Below are 18,748 nucleotides of genomic sequence, written 5' to 3'. Positions count from 1 at the left end.
ATCTTGCCATGAGTGCAGAGATCCCACCATGACTGAGAAGCCTCCACCATGAGTGTGGCGATCTCACCACGAGTGCAGAGACCGCGCCATGACTGCAGAGCCTCAACCACGTGTGCGGAGATCCCCACATGAGTGCGGAGATCTCACCATTAGTGCGGAGATCTCACCATGACTGCTAAGCCTTCACCATGAATGTGGAGATCTCGCCATGACTGCAGAGCCTCAACCACGAGTGCGGAGATCCTGCCATGGCTGCAGAGCCTCAACCACGAGTGCAGAGATCCTGCCATGACTGCGAAGCCTCTGCCACGAGTGCAGAGATCTCCCCATGAGTGCAGAGATCTTGCCATAAGTGCGGGGATCTCACCATCAATGTGGAGCCCCTACCATGAGTGCAGAGATCTTGCCATGAGTGCGGAGATCCCATCACAACTGTGGAGCCTCTGCCACAAGTGCGGAAGTCCCACCATGACTGCGGAGCCTCCACCACAAGCGCAGAGATCGCACCATGACTGTGGATCCTCTGCCATGAGTGCAGAGATCCTGCCATTACTGTGAAGCCTCCACCACGAGTGCAGAGATCCCACCATGAGTGTGGAGATCCCACCATGAGTGTGGAGATCCTGCCATGACTGCAGAGCCTCTGCCGCGAGGGCAGAGATCCTGCCATGTGTGTGGAGCCTCTGCCACAAGTGCAGAGATCCTGCCATGACTGCAGAGCCTCCACCACGAGTGCAGAGATCCCGCCATGACTGTGGAGCCTCTGCCACAAGTGTGGAGATCCCACCATGAGTGCAGAAATCCCCTCATGAGTGCAGAGATATCGCCAGGAGAGTGGAGCCTTCGCCACAAGTGCAGAGATCCCTCCCATGAGTGCGGAGATCCCACCACAACTGTGAAGCCTCTGCCATGAGTGCAGCAATCCCCCCATGAGTGCAGAGATCTCACCATGAGTGCAGACATCCCGCCATGACTGCAGATCCTCCGCCATAAGTGTGGAGATCCCACCATGACTGCAGAGCCTCCACCACAATTGTAGAGATCCCGCCATGAGTTTGGAGATCTCACCATGAGTGCCGGGATCCCATCACGACTGCAGAGCCTCCACCATGAGTGCAGAGATCCTGCCATGACTGCAGAGATCCCGCCACTAGTGTGGAGATCCTGCCATGACTGCAGAGCCTACACCATGAGTGCGGAGATCCTACCATGAGTGTAGAGATCTTGCCACAAGTGCAGCAATCCTACCATGACTGCAGAGCCACATCCACAAGTGCAGAGATCCCCTCTTGAGTGCAGAGATCACACCACGACAGTGGAGATCTCCCCATGAGTACAGAGATCTCTCCAAAAAGCGTGGAGATCCCATCACAACTGCAGAGCCTCTGCCGCAAGTGCGGAGATCCCACCATGACTGCGGAGCCTCTGTCACGAGTACGGAGATCCCACCATGACTGCACAGCCTCCCCCACGAGTGCGGAGATCCCACCACAAGTACGGAGATCCCACCATGAGTGCGGAGCTTACCCCCATGAGTGCAGAGATTCTGCCACGACTGCAGAGCATCCACCATGACTGCAAAGATCCCTCCATGAGTGGGAAGATGATCCTGCCATGACTGCGGAGGCTCTGTCACAAGTATAGAGATCCTGCCACAAGGGCGGAGATCCTGCCACGACTACAAAGCCTCTGCCACAAGTGCAGAGATCCTCCCATGAGTGTGAAGATCCCACCACAATTGCAGAGATCTCGCCATGAGTGTGGGGATCCCACCCCAAATGTGGAACCTTCACCACAAGTGCGGGGATCCCACCAATACTGCGGAGCCTCCACCATGAGTGCGGAGATCCTGCCATGGCTGCAAAGCCTCCGCCACGAGTGTGGAGCTCCCACCACAATTGCAGAGATCTCACCATGAGTGCAGAGATCTCGCCATGAATGCAGAGATCCCACCATGACTGTGGAGCCTCCACCACAATTGTAGAGATCCCGCCATGAGTGTGGATTTCTCACCATGAGTGCCGAGATCCCACCACGACTGCAGAGCCTCCACCATGAGTTTAGAGATCCTGCCATGACTGCGGAGATCCTACCACGAGTGTGGAGATCCTGCCATGACTACAGAGCCTCCACCCTGAGTGTGGTGATCCTCCCATGAGTGTGGAGATCTCACCACGAGTGCTCAGATCCCACCATGAGTATAGAGATCTTGCCACGAGTGCAAAGATCCCACCACCACTGTGGAGCTTCTGCCATAAGTGTGGGGATCCCCACATGAGTGCAGAGATCCCACCACGACTGTGGAGCCTCCACCTTGAGTGCAGAGATCCTGCCATGAGTGCAGAGATCTCGCCACAAGTGCAGCGATCCCACCACAACTGTGGAGCCTCTGCCACAAGTGCGGAGATCCCACCATGACTGCGGAGCCTCTGCCACAAGTGCGGAGATCCTGCCATGACGGCAGAGCCTCCACCATGAGTACAGAGATCCTGCCATGACTGCGGAGCCTCTGCCATGAGTGGGGAGATCCCACCACAACTATGGAGATCCCACCATGAGTGGGGAGATCACCCCCATGAGTGCAGAGATTCTGTCACGACTGCAGAGCATCCTCCACGACTGCTAAGATCCCTGCATGAGTGCGAAGATGATCCTGCCATGACTGCGGAGGCCCTGCCACAAGTATGGAGAACCTGCCACGAGTGCAGAAATCCTGCCATGACTGCAGAGCCGCTGCCTTGAGTGTGGAGATCCCACCACAACTACCGAGATCCCCCCACAAGTGCAGAGATCTCGACACAAGTGCAGAAATCCCACCACAACTGTGGAGCCTCTCCCACAAGTGCGGAAGTCCCGCCATGACTGAGGAGCCTCCACCACAAGCACAGAGATCCCACCACAACTACTGAGATCCCCCCACAAGTGCAGAGATCTCGACACAAGTGCAGAAATCCCACCACAACTGTGGAGCCTCTGCCACGAGTGCAGAGATCCCACCATGAGTGAAAATATCCTGTCGACTGCAGAGTCTCCGCCACAAGTGCAGAGATCCTGCCATGAGTGTGGAGCCTCTGCCACGAGTGCGGCGATCCTGCCATGACTGCAGAGCCTCCGCCATGAGTGCGGACATCCCACCACAATTGCAGATATTCCACCATGACTGCAGAGCCTTCACCATGAGTGCGGAGAACCTGCCATGACTGCGGAGCATCCACCATGAGCATAGAGATCCCCACATGAGTGTGGTGAGCTCGCTACAAGTGTGGAGATCCCGCCATGACTGCAGAGCCTCAACCACAAGTGCAGAGATCCCCACATGAGTGCTGAGATCTCACCACGAGTGCAGTGATCCCGCCATGACTGCGGAGCGTCCGCCATGGGTGCGAAGATCCTGCCATCACTGCAGAGCCTCCGCCACAAGTGTGAAGGTCCCACCATGGCTGCAGAGCCTTCACCACAAGGGCAGAGATCCCGCCATGAGTGTGGAGCCTCCGCCACAAGTGTGGAGATCCTGCCATAAGTGCCGAGCCTCCACCACGAGTGCAGAGATCTCCACATGAGTGCGGAGATCCCACCATGAGTGCGGAGAGCCCGCCATGTCTGCGGAGCCTCCACCAGGAGTGCAGAGATCCCCCATGAGTGCAGAGATCTCACCACGAATGCAGAGATCTCACCACGAGTGCGAAAATCCCACCATGACTGCAGATCCTCCACCATGAGTACAGAGATCCTGCCATGACTGTGATGGACTGACTCTGGGGTCACATGAGTGCAGAGATCCCATCATGAGTGCAGCGATCTCGCCACGAGTGCGAACATCCCACCATGAGTGCGAAAATCTCGCCACGAGTGCGCAATCCTGCCATATCTGCAGAGCCTCCACCACGAGTGTGGAGATCCCGCCATGACTGCAAAGCCTCTGCCACAGGCGCAGAGGCTCTTTGTGAATCGGCCCCTTTGTCTTAGGTGATGATCATGACAAGTTCCTGGACTGGCTATCTGCAGAAGAGTGCAGCTACAGATCAGAGCCTTTTACTGGCACACAGAACTTTCCATGTAAAGTTCCGTTCACACAGATTTTAACTATATTTTTTACGTTTATTCTTTTTATTTTGAAACAAAGAATGCTCTTATGTAGCAAAGCATTATTTATAAGATAAATAGCATGTATCTAATGCAAACTATTTCTTGGTTTCATAACCAGACATAAATCAGCCATAGAACCATAATCATAAAGATGGATATTGAAATATTTAGGCAAATTATAAACCAATTGACCGGTGCAGAAAGATGGGATTAACCGCATGTCCGGCTTCCTTCACAGGTATGAAATCGGACCCGCTCTGTACCTCGGCTGGTCTGGCGCTCTTCTGGACGTTGTAGGAGGCGGCTTCCTCTGCTGTTCGTACAAGACTCAGGTTTCGCAAGTCAAAAGGTAAGAGAACCAGAGAACTGGTTGCTGGTTCAAACAGCTCCTTGGTGTGAGACGCTTCCGTGCCCCGGTCTGTCTCTAATACCTGTCACTGGTTCCACCATCATCTTGGTGTGAGACACTTCCTTGCCCTGGTCTGTCTCTAGGGTCAGTTACTGGTCCCACCAGCACTTTGGTGTGAGACGCTTCCTTGCCCCTGTCTGTGTCTAGGGTCAGTTACTGGTTCCACCAGAGCCTTGGTGTGAGATGCTTCTGTGCCCCAGTCTGTCTTTAAGGCCTGTTACTAGTTCGACCACCACCTTGGTGTGAGATGCTTCCTTGCCTCTGTCTGTCTCTAGGACCTGTTACTGGTTCCACCACCACCTTGGTGTGAGACACTTCCTTGCCCTGGTCTGTGTTGGTGTGTGTCTAGGGTCAGTTACTGATTCCACAAGCGCCTTGGTGTGAGGCGCTTCCTTGCCCCGGTCATGTCTCGGGTCAGTTACTGGTCCCACCAGCGCCTTAGTGTGAGACACTTTCTTGCCCCGTCTGTCTCTAGGGTCAGTTACTGGTTCCATCAGCGCCTTGGTGTGAGAAAACTTCCTTGAAACAGTCTGTGTGTAGGGTCAGTTACTAGTTCCACCAGCACCTTGGTGTGAGACACTTCCTTGCCCCTGTCTGTGGCTAGGGTCAGTTACTGGTTCCGCCAGAGCCTTGGTGTGAGACGCTTTCTTGCCTCGATCTGACTTGAAGCCTGGGAGAGACCACAGTGTCTCCTTCCGTCAGACCCCAGAGTCAGTCCATCACAGTCTCAACAGGGCAGAATTTTGACTCGATGGAAGTCATGGTAGCTCTGTATGAGCACATGGTTTCTCTACCTAAATATGGTCACCACAATAATACAACAGACGAGGAAATTACAATTGTCTGAAACTGACCCCTAAAAGTGTAGATTACCGTAAGCATCTTTAAGAATCAAACTGGCGCAGATCTGTTTTGGCAGAAGGGGATGAGACGCAATGGATCCGTCCTTGACAACTTTCATAAAGCTGCGACAAATGCAGATCTGATAGCGAATGTGAAATATGACAATGATTGTTGTTTATGAGAGGGTAATCAAAGTCACCAAAACCAGTCTCTTTGGTGGTCTGAAATTGGTGCAGATAATGGCAGGGTCTCACAACACCCAATGTTATATTGTGTTTACACCTTATCCAGCATTGGCTTATGCCGCTTTCACAGTGTGCACAATTTGTTAGAATCTGTCCCTGTAATACTGCCTTAAACCAGATACAGGTTAGACCACTGGTCCTGTCGAGCGCCCTTAACACATGTCCAGAATCCACTACAGCTCTTGAACCCCCCTGGAAGTTGTTACTGAATTCTGTCCCGATATTAGTACTGTGATTGACCCACTGTGTTATCACTTGACTTAAGTTTCCAAAAAAAAGTATTGGGAAGATCTTTCAAAGTCCATTGTGTGATTATCTTTCAAGGGGACGTGCCACACAGACATTTACTGAACACTGAATGGCACATAATACATTTTTCAAAAAAGTTAAGTGTAGCCGCTCCATTTGCACTGATTCAGTTTAATGTATGTACATTGCAAGGGACTATCTTTAGGCCAGGACCAGAGTGGAAACCAAAATCAGCCATGTAAAACATGTTCAGAACAGCCCCACACTACAGGAGATAGCAGCTAGAGTGTGGCCATGGAGCATGGTGGGTTCATGGTAGCCCCTCCACCTCTGAAAACAGCCCCCAAGCCTTCAGCATACTTAGGGGATTACCAGATGGATGGAATGGTGAGTCCAGCCATGAGTGTGTGGGCTTCAGACCCCTTGGGGAATGCACTGCTGGGTAGTCGGTGTGGGGACTCAAAGTCGGGGTGGCGGCATCTGCCAGGTTCCCTGTGCTCAATTGCACTCAAAGCACAAGGGGGCTCCCCACAACTCCTTGAAGTGCTGCTTTTGAGCAGCCCCCTTCCCCTTGTGCACATACAAAGGGTCTTGCTGGTGGCTCCTAGGGCCACAGAGCAGGAGTAGCACCATTGTCCTCTGTTGGGTGACCCATAAACCTTAGCTTTTTCTGTGGAGCTGAAGAAACCTTTGATATTTAATATAAAAAGGTAGTAAAGGGGGGCACAAATCATGTCTTCAAAAATCATTAACTCAACCTAATACTCTCCTTTGTATTCTCCTTAGCTACAACTACCAGTACCAGGCCCCGAAGGCGTCAACATCCGCAAAGACAGCGCCGCAAATTGCTCTCCCGCGATACGACTCTAACACAAGCATCTGCAAATATGGGAAGAACGCTTATGTCTAACGTACTGAGGCTGGACGCTGAGCCAGAGCGCAGATGCTCCTGCACTAAGAGTGACAGCAAGGTGGACATGGCGGTCTGAAAATTTGGAGATTTTCCAACCAGCCTTATGGACAGGTTAACCCTATCCCTGCCATAAGCACCCTTCAGAGGCACTAATATCTCAAGAAAATCTGATTTCTTTCACACCAGCCTGCACCTGGCCACTCTCACCTAAGAATGTGTCCACGAAGACCCCAGGTGTACTTTGCTCGCAGAAAATTCCTTACCCGGAATATTTTCCGGGAGAGGATTGAACTCTGAAGCACTTGTTTGGAAGTCCTCTCACATGTTCTCTTTGTTTGACATCAACTGCTGGGTGATCACTTTCCAACAACCTTTCTATGTGCTGGATCACCCAGTGCCCGCCTCTTCCTCTGCACCCTGGATACAGTTGTATGATGACGACCAATAAGAAGCGGTGACTGGTCTCCAATGGACGAGCTCTTGAGGGATTCTTACTGATCTCTGAGAATCAATATTCCTGTAAAGACGTTACTGGGCTGCTATAATCACTGTCAGTATGTATGTAGAATCACTGTAGGTTGGAGATGCACTTACGGCATGCCAGCATTACCTGATTGGTCTGCGATAACACCTGGTTGTGCATCTGACCTGGTTGGTCGCCAAGCTTCAGATGTTCCCCAGAAGATTGAATCCACAGAGGCGCGTGCCGAAGTGATCTGTATTGTAAACCTTTTCTTCTCTGATGTCTAGATGTAAAGATATGTTTTGTGTGTAAATATTCAAGCCAATGGCAGACAGAACGTTGATTTGGTGTTCAGCCTATTGCACTATCTAGTCACATGTATATTTAATGTATAGACGAATGGAAATATAGGAAATCAATGGTAAAACGCCAGTCCTGGAGTATGATCGCTTGTCATGGAATCCATGAGGTCTGCTCATTTCATGATTTATTTGTGATTTTTGATAAACCTGCCGTCTGGACAGGCTCACTGTGCACAGCTTTCACTTATCTCATGACTGTGATTTCGACAAAGATTTTTCTGCAGAGAGAATACAAACATTTCTGTGTATTTTTTTCTAACTCGATTGGTTGTCTATTTATTTTGTTTCAGTGATATTTGTTTTTATAAAGTTCTTTTGACTGGGACCAGCAAGAGGTCCGGGGGCGTCTGCCAGGCTGCACTAACCTTGTGCGCAGAACCCTATGGAAGTGGAGTTCTTTTCCGTCGCTCTCCATTCCCACCAGTGACCACATCTAAAGAGATACCAAGGGCAGTGGTAGAGGCAGGGAAAGGTCATAGGTAGAGGTGGACGTCACTGCAGTGCCTTCCTGCATCTGAATTACGCAAAATTACAGCAAAATTACACAAGATTATGTGAAATTATGCGAGTAGCATAAACCTGCATTAACGTTTAGGATGCATTTTGTGCTATTAATATAGCATTAAATGCAACAGAACAGTCGCTCGCACTCTGGGGCATATTAACAAGCCAGGCGATAAAATTATCGCCGCTTTAGTGGTAGAAAACTGCCGCTAAAACGGCGATAATGGGCTTGATAATATGCTCTATGGAATGCCAATTGAAACCCATGTTAAATGTGAAGGACGTCTAACATGGGCTTCAATTGGAATTCCATTGAGCATATTATCAAGCCCATTATCGCCGTTTTAACTGCAGTTTTCTGCCGCTAAAACGGCGATAATTTTATCGCCTGGCTTGTTAATATGCCCCCAAGTTCCTGTGCTTCTGTGGTAGGCATTTTTACACCAAATCACTCTAAATTATGCAACCAGCGTAATCACATAATTTTTGGTAATTTCACATCCCAAGAGTTTGGCAAAATGACTCTGATTACTCCCACATGATTAATATTTCTCCCATGCATCATAATGGACAGCACTTAGGGGCATATCAACAACAACCGGCGATAATTATCGCTAAGCGCACTTAGCGCTAGGATAATTATCGCCGGCTAGCGTGGATTTTTATCGCTGAGATAGCGTGCTATTAGCAACGCTTATCTCAATAGCGATAAAAATCCTCAGGCTAACTGGCTAACGTGAGATTATCGCTGGAAACCCAGCGATAATCTCACGTTACCTTGTTGATAGGGACAGGCAAACTTAGCCATGATATCCTCCTTCCATAGGATATCATGGCTAAGTCAGAAAAATACCAGACGTAAAAAAGCAGCGTTAACCGCGGTTAGCGCTGCTTTTTTTGTCTCTAACAGGGTTAGCGATATTCTTGATAATAGGAGAAATGTCGCTTAGCGACATTTCTACTATTATTTTACTCTGGAACGCCGCCTTTGCATCTCATTAGAGATGCAAGGGGAAGCGTAGAGTTAAAGGGTGCTAACATGCCAATTTGCATGTTAGCACCCTGTTGTTGATAGGGCGCTAGTTTTATCTCTGCTTTTTTGGCTTTTAAACCTAAAAAAGCAGAGATAAAGCCCTTGTTGATATGCCCCCATATTTATAATAATGTAAGTGCCAGGGCTCAAGATACTTCTCAGGAGGTGTCAAGTGCCGGGTTGTAGGTCCAAAGGACGAGCAGACAATGAAGAAGTACAAATCCAAGGAAAGTTCATTAGATACAACAGCTTCACCGCGGGAGTGCGTCCGTCCTCAACGAAGCAGGGGCAGCCAATGTCTGTCCAACAACTGACATGCTTCGTTGAGGAGCGACATCACGAGCGATGCACTTTCAAACATGATCATGTACACGCCACGAGCAAAGAACGGGTGAGTATGTCATACAGAATGTGTCGCAGTAATGAAAAGCAAGAAGGGACTTCAACAATAAGTACATTACGTATGGAACAAGTACGTAATACAAACCTTTACAACATCTCCCTCCCATATAAAATGAACAACAAAGCCTGTGAAATAAAAGACAAGTAAACCATGACATAGAGAAGTCCTTAAACATAACAGGTATGGAGCAATTATGATGTGCTCTGTGAGAACCAGAAAAAGAAGATGTGGGTTGAGAGGAAGTAACATGACCAATTTCAGAATTTTCCTCAGCAAGGGTACACTTAGAGGTAAGAATTTTAGTAGCCTATTCGGGAGACAACTTGACCAAAACTCTCGTATGCCACCACCCTTTTTTGTCCGAAAAGAGTGCACCTTTGGATGTCTTGAGAACTTGAACAAGTAAAGAAAACTTAGAGGCACCTTTCTTAACTCTATTAGGATTCTTAACCAAAACCCAGTCTCCAATTTGAAAGTCACATAAGGCAACGGAACATGTAGACTCAAAATGTTTCTTTTGAACTTTTTGTTGAGCTACAACATTTTTCTGCATGTTGTGCTTGTCCTGGCAAGCCAAACAAAACTTGTCACTTCTCTTTAAAAGCTTATTCCAACCAGGACAAAAACTTCTGTTGGGGTCTCTTTTTTTAAGAAGTCTGAAGGTGAAATACCTGTGGTGGTATGAGGAGTAATAATATATGACCACATTTTCTTTCTAAGAAAAGGTTCAACGGGGAGATTGCAAGCCAGGGCGGATTGTATTCCTTGTTTAATAAACCTGTTTATCCTTTCTACGAGTCCATTGGATGAAGGGGAATATAATGCAACTTTAAGATGCTTTATTTCATGTGCAATTAATAAATCTTGCATTAAAGTAGAACAAAAATGTGTGACATTGTCAGTAACAATTTCTCTGGGAGAACCTTCGGATTGACACACTCCCCAAAAAAGTAATCACTGAGAAGGCATTAGGTGGGTCACAAAATTCAAACTCAACCCATTTTGAATAATAATTAATAAGGACAATAAGGTAAAGTGACATGCTTCATCATTGGGTTCCCTCTTGCACACTGTGACCGCAAGGCACACAGTGTGGGCTAAAATTCTCCCGCAGGAGAGGAGCGTGAGGTGTTTTTAGTCATCAATTGTAGGTCAGAGTGAGGGTCAGAGTGCAAAAAAAGTCAGAAGGTGGGTTAAAACTATCTCCTGGATAGACAAAGTCCATCCTTTATTAGTGTCACCAGTGGATACATCATAAAGAAAATACCATACTTTAACTGATTTGGCATTGATCAGTGGTACCAGGACTCTGAGTCTCCTGTCTCCTGCCGCAATCCATTGTGGCAGGACTCTCGGAGTCCTGTGACCTGTCACTAAAGGACTTTTCAAAGGGGGATGTTGACTAGTAGCCTCCAATTGAAGGTGGACCTGACTACAGCTGGTCTTTCGTGGGTTTTGATGATATGGAGTGGTACCGTGGATGGTTATAATTCCTTCTTATAGAACCCCAATAGTAAGATAATAAAATCTACAGAGACAGTCAGCTCTAATATTGTGTCCTCCAGGAATATGCTTTATGACAAAATTATACTCATGTAACCTTGACAGAATATGAACAAGTCTGGCGAAAGCCTTGCCAGTCCCATTTCCATTAAGCAGGTGTAAAAGGGGTTTATGATCACTGTAAAGATCAAACTGTGTGCCCCAGATAAATCTCCTGAACTTTTCAATGGCCTAAGAGCATGTACGAAGCGGTACAAAAGGGGGTGGTGATGGACGGAGCATCAGAACCAATCAAACACTCACACCCAGTCAACAGATCTGGGTTTGATCCATCACCGTTCTTTAGATTTTTAGAATATGTGGCACGTTGGATTGGGTTACACCAAGATATTACATAGGTGATGGAGGTTTTTGATAAAATTATCTTTCCTCTTCCCAGTCCTGAACAAAGTGAAGTGTGCCGTTGGTTGCCAGTTCTTTGTTGTTAAAATATTGATTGAGTGGAGGGTGTTCTGGCACGTTTTCCCTCTAGAGCTCCTTTTTGAATTACTTTCTGGGCACGTCTGGCCAATGAGGGGAGCCTCAGCGAGTTAGAACACCCAATGATTGCTGCCGCAGGCAGCGCGGTACCACTAGTCCCAGCGGAGCTTGAATGAAGTTGGCCAAGCAGGCCGCAATGTCCATTTTTGTCCCGACATAGGCGGGAAATCAAAGAAACTTTCCTTAAGTCCAAACGCTGCCGTAAAACGTTTAATATATATAGTATAAATAATGGGAGCTAGAAATAACTTTCACAAACTATTGCTGGTTTTATCCATTCAAGCAATTAAGGGTTTGTTACAACTTGCTTTTATCAACCCGGGTACTCGAACCCTGGTTGTCTGGTCACATTGATGATACTTTAATGTGCTGCGCTATTCCATCTCACTCGTGAAACACCTTGTGCTATGCTCCCTGTGGTGAACAGACAAAGTAAGCGAAAAACAAAGAGCGAATAGCGCATTAAGTAATAAAATCTAATCGATCTATGAGCGTAGAACAAAGCGCGAGTAGCGCATTTAGGTAATAAAATGGTGGCGCGGTACTCTGGGACCAGCAGGGAGTAAAGCGAAACTCGATCGGGCCGCCAGTGTCAACTAACTATCTTGCTCCGAGCAGGAGCGCACCACAGAGGAAACCGCTCCCAGCGGGAGCCCCTAAAGACGCCCGCAGGCCAGCGGGGAATGAAGCAACGCCCGATGGGGCCGCCCGCGGTAATCGCAATGCACTGTTTCTAGCGGGATCGCTTCACAGATCCCGCTGCTCCCAGCGGGAGCCTGTCAAGACGCCCGCAGGCTGATAACGATAGCGCCAGAGAGCGCTAAAGCGGGAAACATATGGTTATAGCGCAACCTGAAAAGGAAGATATAATTGCCCACAGCACCAAAACGTGCACATACTTAAACACAAATAGTCAACCTAGCGCGATATAAACGCAAACATAATTGCAACATCGTCAATAACAATTTAACAGTCAAAAGAGACATAAGGCACAACATAATGTTCTGAGCACTTAACTTCCTGAGTGAGCAGCAAAGAAAGAGGAGAAGAAACAGGATACGGTGGCTCTTATTGGGCTGTACAGGATGTGATGAATGGACAAGCATCATGGGAAATGTAGTTTTATTTGTATACAAAAAGATTTTCATTGGCTGCTGTGAGTAGCAAATAAAAGAAAGAGAAGCATAATCCGAAGCCTCCGGTCCTGTAATAGAATAGGAGGTCATCGGTGCAAGAAGGCTGGCAAGCAGAGAAAAGAGCCAAGTGCACAAAAATAGTAGAAAAGCTGCGGCAACTCGTCGCCAAATGTAAAGTGCCGGATTGTAGGTCCAAAGGATGAGTAGACAATGAAGAAATACAAATCCAAGGTAAGTTTATTAGATACAACAGCTTCACCTCGGGAGTGCGTCTGTCCTCAACGAAGCAGGGGCAGCCAATGTCTGTCCAACAACTGACATGCTTCATTGAAGATCAACATCACGAGCGATGCACTTTCAAACATGATCATGTACACGCCACGAGCAAAGAACAGGTGAGTTTGTCATACAGAATGTGTCACAGTAATGAAAAGCAAGAAGGAACTTCAACAATAAGTACATTACGTATGGAACAAGTACGTGATACAAACCTTTACAGGAGGCCACCATGATTGTCACTGCCAGGGTCCCTGAGGGCACTCCCAAACCATCGCACAAGACAAGCCTTGCATTTTGTAACTTCCTGGTCATTCAGCGCTCTAAATAATGTCTGTGCCCGTAGCTTTTATTCTTTTATAAAGTATATCGAACATGCTGTTGATGAGGTCTGCTCAAAAACAGGCAGACAGCGCCATCATGTGGTAGACTGTCACTATTAGTGCCAGTATTTACAAATATGTGCCGGTGCTAAGCACTGGCAAACACTGGCACAAATTAAGCACTGGATGGGATACAAACAAAAACAAAGACAGAGGACTCCGCAGCATCTGTCCCATCACTATGCTGGTCAGTGAGGTCTGCGGAACATAGTGACATTCTACAAGGCGAAAAGATATTTCAAGTGCCGTGACATTCAGTTGGCTAACGGTACCTGTAATTGTGATTGGATATCCCTCAGCGCTCTCTCTGTGCAGGCAAGGCTCTGAGCTTCAATACCTAAGGAGTTATTCCGGAAAATGACACATATAAAAAAAGAGCTATTAAAATGATCCAAAGTCTAATTTTGAAATAAAATGTAGATTTATTGTTAGTATGGCAAATACTTCCCCACAGGTTGAGCTCCAGGTGCAACTGGAGAAAACAGTGTGGAACACATACAGTCAGAAATCCATGCAGAATGAAAGTATACCAGGCGCACGCCAAGGAAGGCATGCAGCATGGGTGATGTAATAATAGTGCAGAGCTGAGTGTGAGGGAGGAATGTGTAGAAGATTAAGGTGAATGCAACAAGAGCATTTCAGGTACACTTGGGCATCACTGTCTGCCACCGTACACTAGTGCAGCGACTCAGCAACGTCGGAATCCAGGAGAAGGCACTGGAGTGGATCATCTCCTTCCTCGCCGGAAGGACACAGAGAGTCCGCCTCCCCCCGTTCAGATCTGAAGCCACCGAAGTCATCTGCGGCGTTCCTCAAGGCTCCTCGCTCAGTCCAACCCTCTTCAACGTCTACATGACCCCCTCGCAGACATCGCACGCCAGCACAACCTCAACATCATCTCCTACGCCGACGACACCCAGCTGATCCTCTCCCTCAGCAACGACCCCGCCACCGCCAGAGCCAACCTTCACGAAGGAATGAAAGAGGTAGCCGAATGGATGAAGAGCAGCCGCCTGAAACTGAACTCGGACAAGACGGAAGTCCTCATCCTGGGATCCTCACCCTCCGCCTGGGACGACTCCTGGTGGCCCCCCGCCCTAGGCAACGCACCCAAACCAACAGACCATGCACGCAACCTGGGCTTCATCTTGGACTCCTCCCTCTCCATGACCAGACAAGTCAACGCCGTCTCCTCGTCGTGCTTCAACATCCTGCGCATGCTACGTAAGATCTTCCGGTGGATCCCCACCGAGACCAGGAAGACGGTCACCCAGGCCCTCGTCACCAGCCGTCTGGACTACGGCAACTCCCTCTACGCCGGAACCACCGCCAAACTCCAGAAGAGACTCCAGCGGATCCAGAACGCCTCAGCACGACTCATCCTGGACATCCCCCGTCGCAGCCACATCTCCGGTCACCTGAGAGACCTGCACTGGCTCCCGGTCAACAAGAGAATCACCTTCCGACTCCTCACCCACGCACACAAAGCCCTACACAACCAAGGCCCAGGATACCTCAACAGCCGCCTCAACTTCTACGCCCCCAAACGCCAGCTTCGATCGACCGGCCACGCCCTCGCCGCCGTCCCCCGCATCCGAAGAGCCACCACAGGGGGACGGTCCTTCTCCTTCCTCGCCGCCAAGACATGGAACTCCCTCCCGACCCACCTCCGCCTGACCCAGGACCACCTCGCCTTCAGGAAGCAACTCAAGACCTGGCTGTTCGAGCAGTAGCGGACCCCCCTCCCCCAGCGCCTTGAGACCCTCTGGGTGAGTAGCGCGCTATATAAATGCTTTGATTGATTGATTGATTGATGCTGGTGGGCCGGATATTTTAAGAGGGTTTGGTCTGGAGAAGCACAAACTCAGGATTTAAAGAGTATTCCATGGGGGTCAGCTTTACTGATAAAAATGTATATCTGCCCAAATATACTCATTTTAGCAACATTAGAATAATGAACAACTGAGGAAGTTCTAACAATATCACAAAACAAATAAAGCGAAGTTGTAACTATACCATTCATGTTTGTTTGCAGCTCTTTGATGACAGTTCATTGGTCACTGTCCTATGTTAGGATTATAACTTCTGAACTGCAAGTAGCACAAGGATCTCTGTGACAAAGGCAGTAACCCACTGAGCTATCCACATAAAATACAGTTCATCTGCTTTTAAAAACTACTAATAGACAAATGATTGCTCTCCAGCGGGATCATTAATTACGAGCATTATCTGGGCATTTTGAATTGTCTTATTGTTGCTCTGTATCGGCCATGATAAGGATAAAAACTGTTTAAATGAAGCGCACACACGAAGTATGTGTCCTACTGGGTCTGTGCAGATTTTAAAAAGAAAAACAAATAGTGACACATTCTCCTACCTACTCCATTAGTCAAACTTTGTGTCACAGCCTGGCGTGATAAGCAGCTGCAGGGGTCAGGAAAGGTGAACAGGAATAAACAAACTTATTTTCTCTGCTGCATAGAAAAAGAAATATCCACGCAGCAGAACAGTGGGCAAAGGTTACCCCTGCCAAAGAAAGGATTTGTCGCCTTTCGCCATGTGGAGATGAAGGGGAGAAAAAATAAAGCCTCGTTAACATGTATATGGTCTTTTAAAGACCTGTGAAGTACGGGTGCGGCTGCGATAATCTAAAAGATCTCTAAAAGTGTGCTGGGGAAGCTGTCTCGGCCCGGGCTGACACACACGATGATGGCGGGGGGGGAGGTTTGTGGGTTTGAAGCACTTTGAGCCTTGTGGTGTTGTGCGCCTGCCTTCAAGCCCTCACTGCGAGGGCCAAGGCTCCTGTTTGGGTGGGCCAGCCTGATGTTTGGGAGGGCCTGGCCTACCCGGCCTACCCTCTTGAACCGGGCCTGACTACAACCAGTAGAAACTGATCACGTGGGAGCCTTGGTTCTTTTCGTTGACTCATCAAGTGTGAGGATGTGGCCTTACGGCTAGAGCAGTCGACCTTGAAGCTGGGGAACCGGGTTTGAGTCTCGGAAATGACGCTCAACATCCTGTGATTCTGGACAAATCACTTAACCTCCCTGTGGCTAACCAACAAAAAAAAAAAAATTTATGTGTCCATCTGTAACGAGACTGGTGCTCATGTAAAGCGCTCTGATACCCGATGTCTCGGGTCTTGTTCATGCTATATAAAACTCTAAAAAAATAAAGGGTTCCACCTCCCCCTTCGTTGCTTCCATCCACTACACCCTCCTTGTCATGTGTCCCAGTTAGCCCCATAAAGAGACACTGCCATCTTTTACCATGAACGTGTCTCTTAAGTTGCCTTCCCTTTAACACACAATAAACTTTTACACACATTTACGTGCGTGACAAGGGTGGACTTGTTTCTCTGGAACTGCTTCGCTTACAGATTCCACTTCGCGAGACCATTAACCATGTACATGACCCGGACTCACATTGTGCAAATGTCGTTCTATTTTTCATTCACGGGCGACATGGCTGCCTATAGACCATAAGGTGCCTGAGGACTCACAGGGATGCTTTCATTATAAATAAAGAAGCATTTCCTGGCTTAGGCAAAGGAGCTCATTGCTGTCATTGGCGAGGTCTCTACACGCTGATGCTTCGGCCCAGCAGCCGGCTGACATCTCTGCGATGGTGTCCAGCTCATAACCAAGACGGGGACCTACATCCTTTCCCTTCAGGTAACAGGGGTTGGATCATCCAGGATGGGGATTCTTGGCTGAACGTATACATGCACACGCCCTAGACACTTAGGTTAGGGGAGCACAGTAGGAGTACGCCAGATTTCTCTTTTTTTATATGCCTGCTAATGTACACTGTCTTAGCACAATGGTGGAACGTTTTACTCGGTTCACTGTTCTTCTAATCACTTTCATGTGCTTCTGTTTATTATTGCAGCAGAAATATTAGATACAAGAATCATGTTGGCTCAATCAACATTGAAAGCGTCCCTCTGTGCACTCTTTGTATATTTCTCTGAGAACAAGAGAGCGCGAGTGACTGAGCTAAAGGGTTCTAGATCTGTTACCACGATTCCTGGGAGGTCAGAGTTGTCATGTTCAGTGGTTACCAGAACCATTTACTACCCACCTAGGGTCAGGGAGGCTTATGGTGGCACTGTGAGCCGGCTGGCCTATAGCACGACATATCCTGAGGGGCTGCATGGAATGAGTCTGGCACCATCCCCGCGGTTATGCTGTCCACAAATGTGCAGTTCGTACTGTACTGTGTAAACTACACAACACCCTCTCCCCTATCCTACTCATCTATATTAGTACTGAAGGGTCAAATGCCTTTAGGCTGGTACCTCCCAGCGTAAAGACTCCCAGGGGCACCTGCCAGCGCAGTGACTCCCAGGGGCACCTCCAGGCATAGTGACTCCCAGGGGCACCTCCCAGGGTAGTGACTCCCAGGGGCACCTGCCAGCGCAGTGAATCCCAGGGGCACCTCCCAGCATAGTGACTCCCAGGGGCACCTCCAGGCATAGTGACTCCCAGGGGCACCTCCCAGGGTAGTGACTCCCAGGGGCACCTCCCAGCATGGTGAACCCTAGGGGCACCTCCCCGCGTGCTGATCATCAGGGGAATCTCCAGCATAGTGACTCCCAGGAGCACTGTTGTAAATGAAGTCTAGAGGCCGTAGTGTAGATTATAAGAAGGTTTATTAGATCTTAGTTTCAAGTAGATAGCTAAGCCCCACCAGGAGCAGCATCTGGCCGCTCAGCCCAGATCTCCATCTGGCCCACCAATCCCACAAACCGTCTCTACATTCAAGACAACGTCACACACTGGCTGAGCAGCAGGGACTTGGAACAATGAGGAGAATGCCTTAAGATATAACAGCCACCTCCCGGCGTAGTGTCTACCAGAGGCACCTCCCAGCGTAGTGACTCTCAGGGGCTCTTCCTACCATGGTGAGCCACAGGGGCACCTCACAGCGTGGTGATTCTAGGGTCTCCTCCCAGTGTGGGGAAACTAAGGGGTACCTCCCAGCATAGTGACTTCCAGGTGCGCCTCCCAGTGTGGTGACCGTCAGGGGCACCTCCCAGTGTAGTGACTTCCAGGTGCACCTCCCAGCATAGAGACTCCTAGGTGCGCCTCCCAGCGTGGTGACCGTCAGGGGCACCTCCCAGTGTAGTGACTCCCAGGTGCGCCTCCCAGTGTAGTGACCGTCAGGGGCACCTCCCTTTGTAGTGACTCCCAGGTGCACCTCCCAGCATAGAGACTCCTAGGTGCGCCTCCCAGTGTAGTGACTCCCTGGTGCGCCTCCCAGTGTAGTGACCGTCAGGGGCACCTCCCTTTGTAGTGACTCCCAGGTGCGCCTCCCAGTGTAGTGACCGTCAGGGGCACCTCCCAGTGTAGTGACCGTCAGGGGCACCTCCCAGTGTAGTGACTCCCAGGTGCGCCT

General features: G+C 49.0%; 1 protein-coding gene and 1 long non-coding RNA gene across 3 annotated transcripts in view; one reads left to right on the top strand and one right to left on the bottom strand.

Moving 5' to 3' along the window:
* The window catches only part of CLDN15 (claudin 15), a 222,380-nt gene extending 214,551 nt beyond the window's left edge, over nucleotides 1-7,829 (top strand). For both annotated transcript variants that reach the window (XM_085639813.1, XM_085639812.1), the window contains 2 exons: nucleotides 4,325-4,435; nucleotides 6,619-7,829. In XM_085639813.1, coding sequence (XP_085495939.1) covers nucleotides 4,325-4,435; nucleotides 6,619-6,742 — 235 coding nt within the window. In that variant the 3' untranslated portion in view covers nucleotides 6,743-7,829. The remainder of the gene's footprint in view (nucleotides 1-4,324; nucleotides 4,436-6,618) is intronic.
* The window catches only part of LOC146783064 (uncharacterized), a 486,434-nt gene that overhangs the window by 452,220 nt on the left and 15,466 nt on the right, over nucleotides 1-18,748 (bottom strand). The window lies entirely within an intron of this gene.

Source organism: Triturus cristatus, chromosome 12 (assembly GCF_964204655.1).
Source record: "Triturus cristatus chromosome 12, aTriCri1.1, whole genome shotgun sequence".
Classification (NCBI taxonomy): domain Eukaryota; kingdom Metazoa; phylum Chordata; class Amphibia; order Caudata; family Salamandridae; genus Triturus; species Triturus cristatus.
The sequence above is the reverse complement of the archived record's forward strand: the minus strand, read 5'-3'. Positions and strand labels throughout refer to the sequence as shown.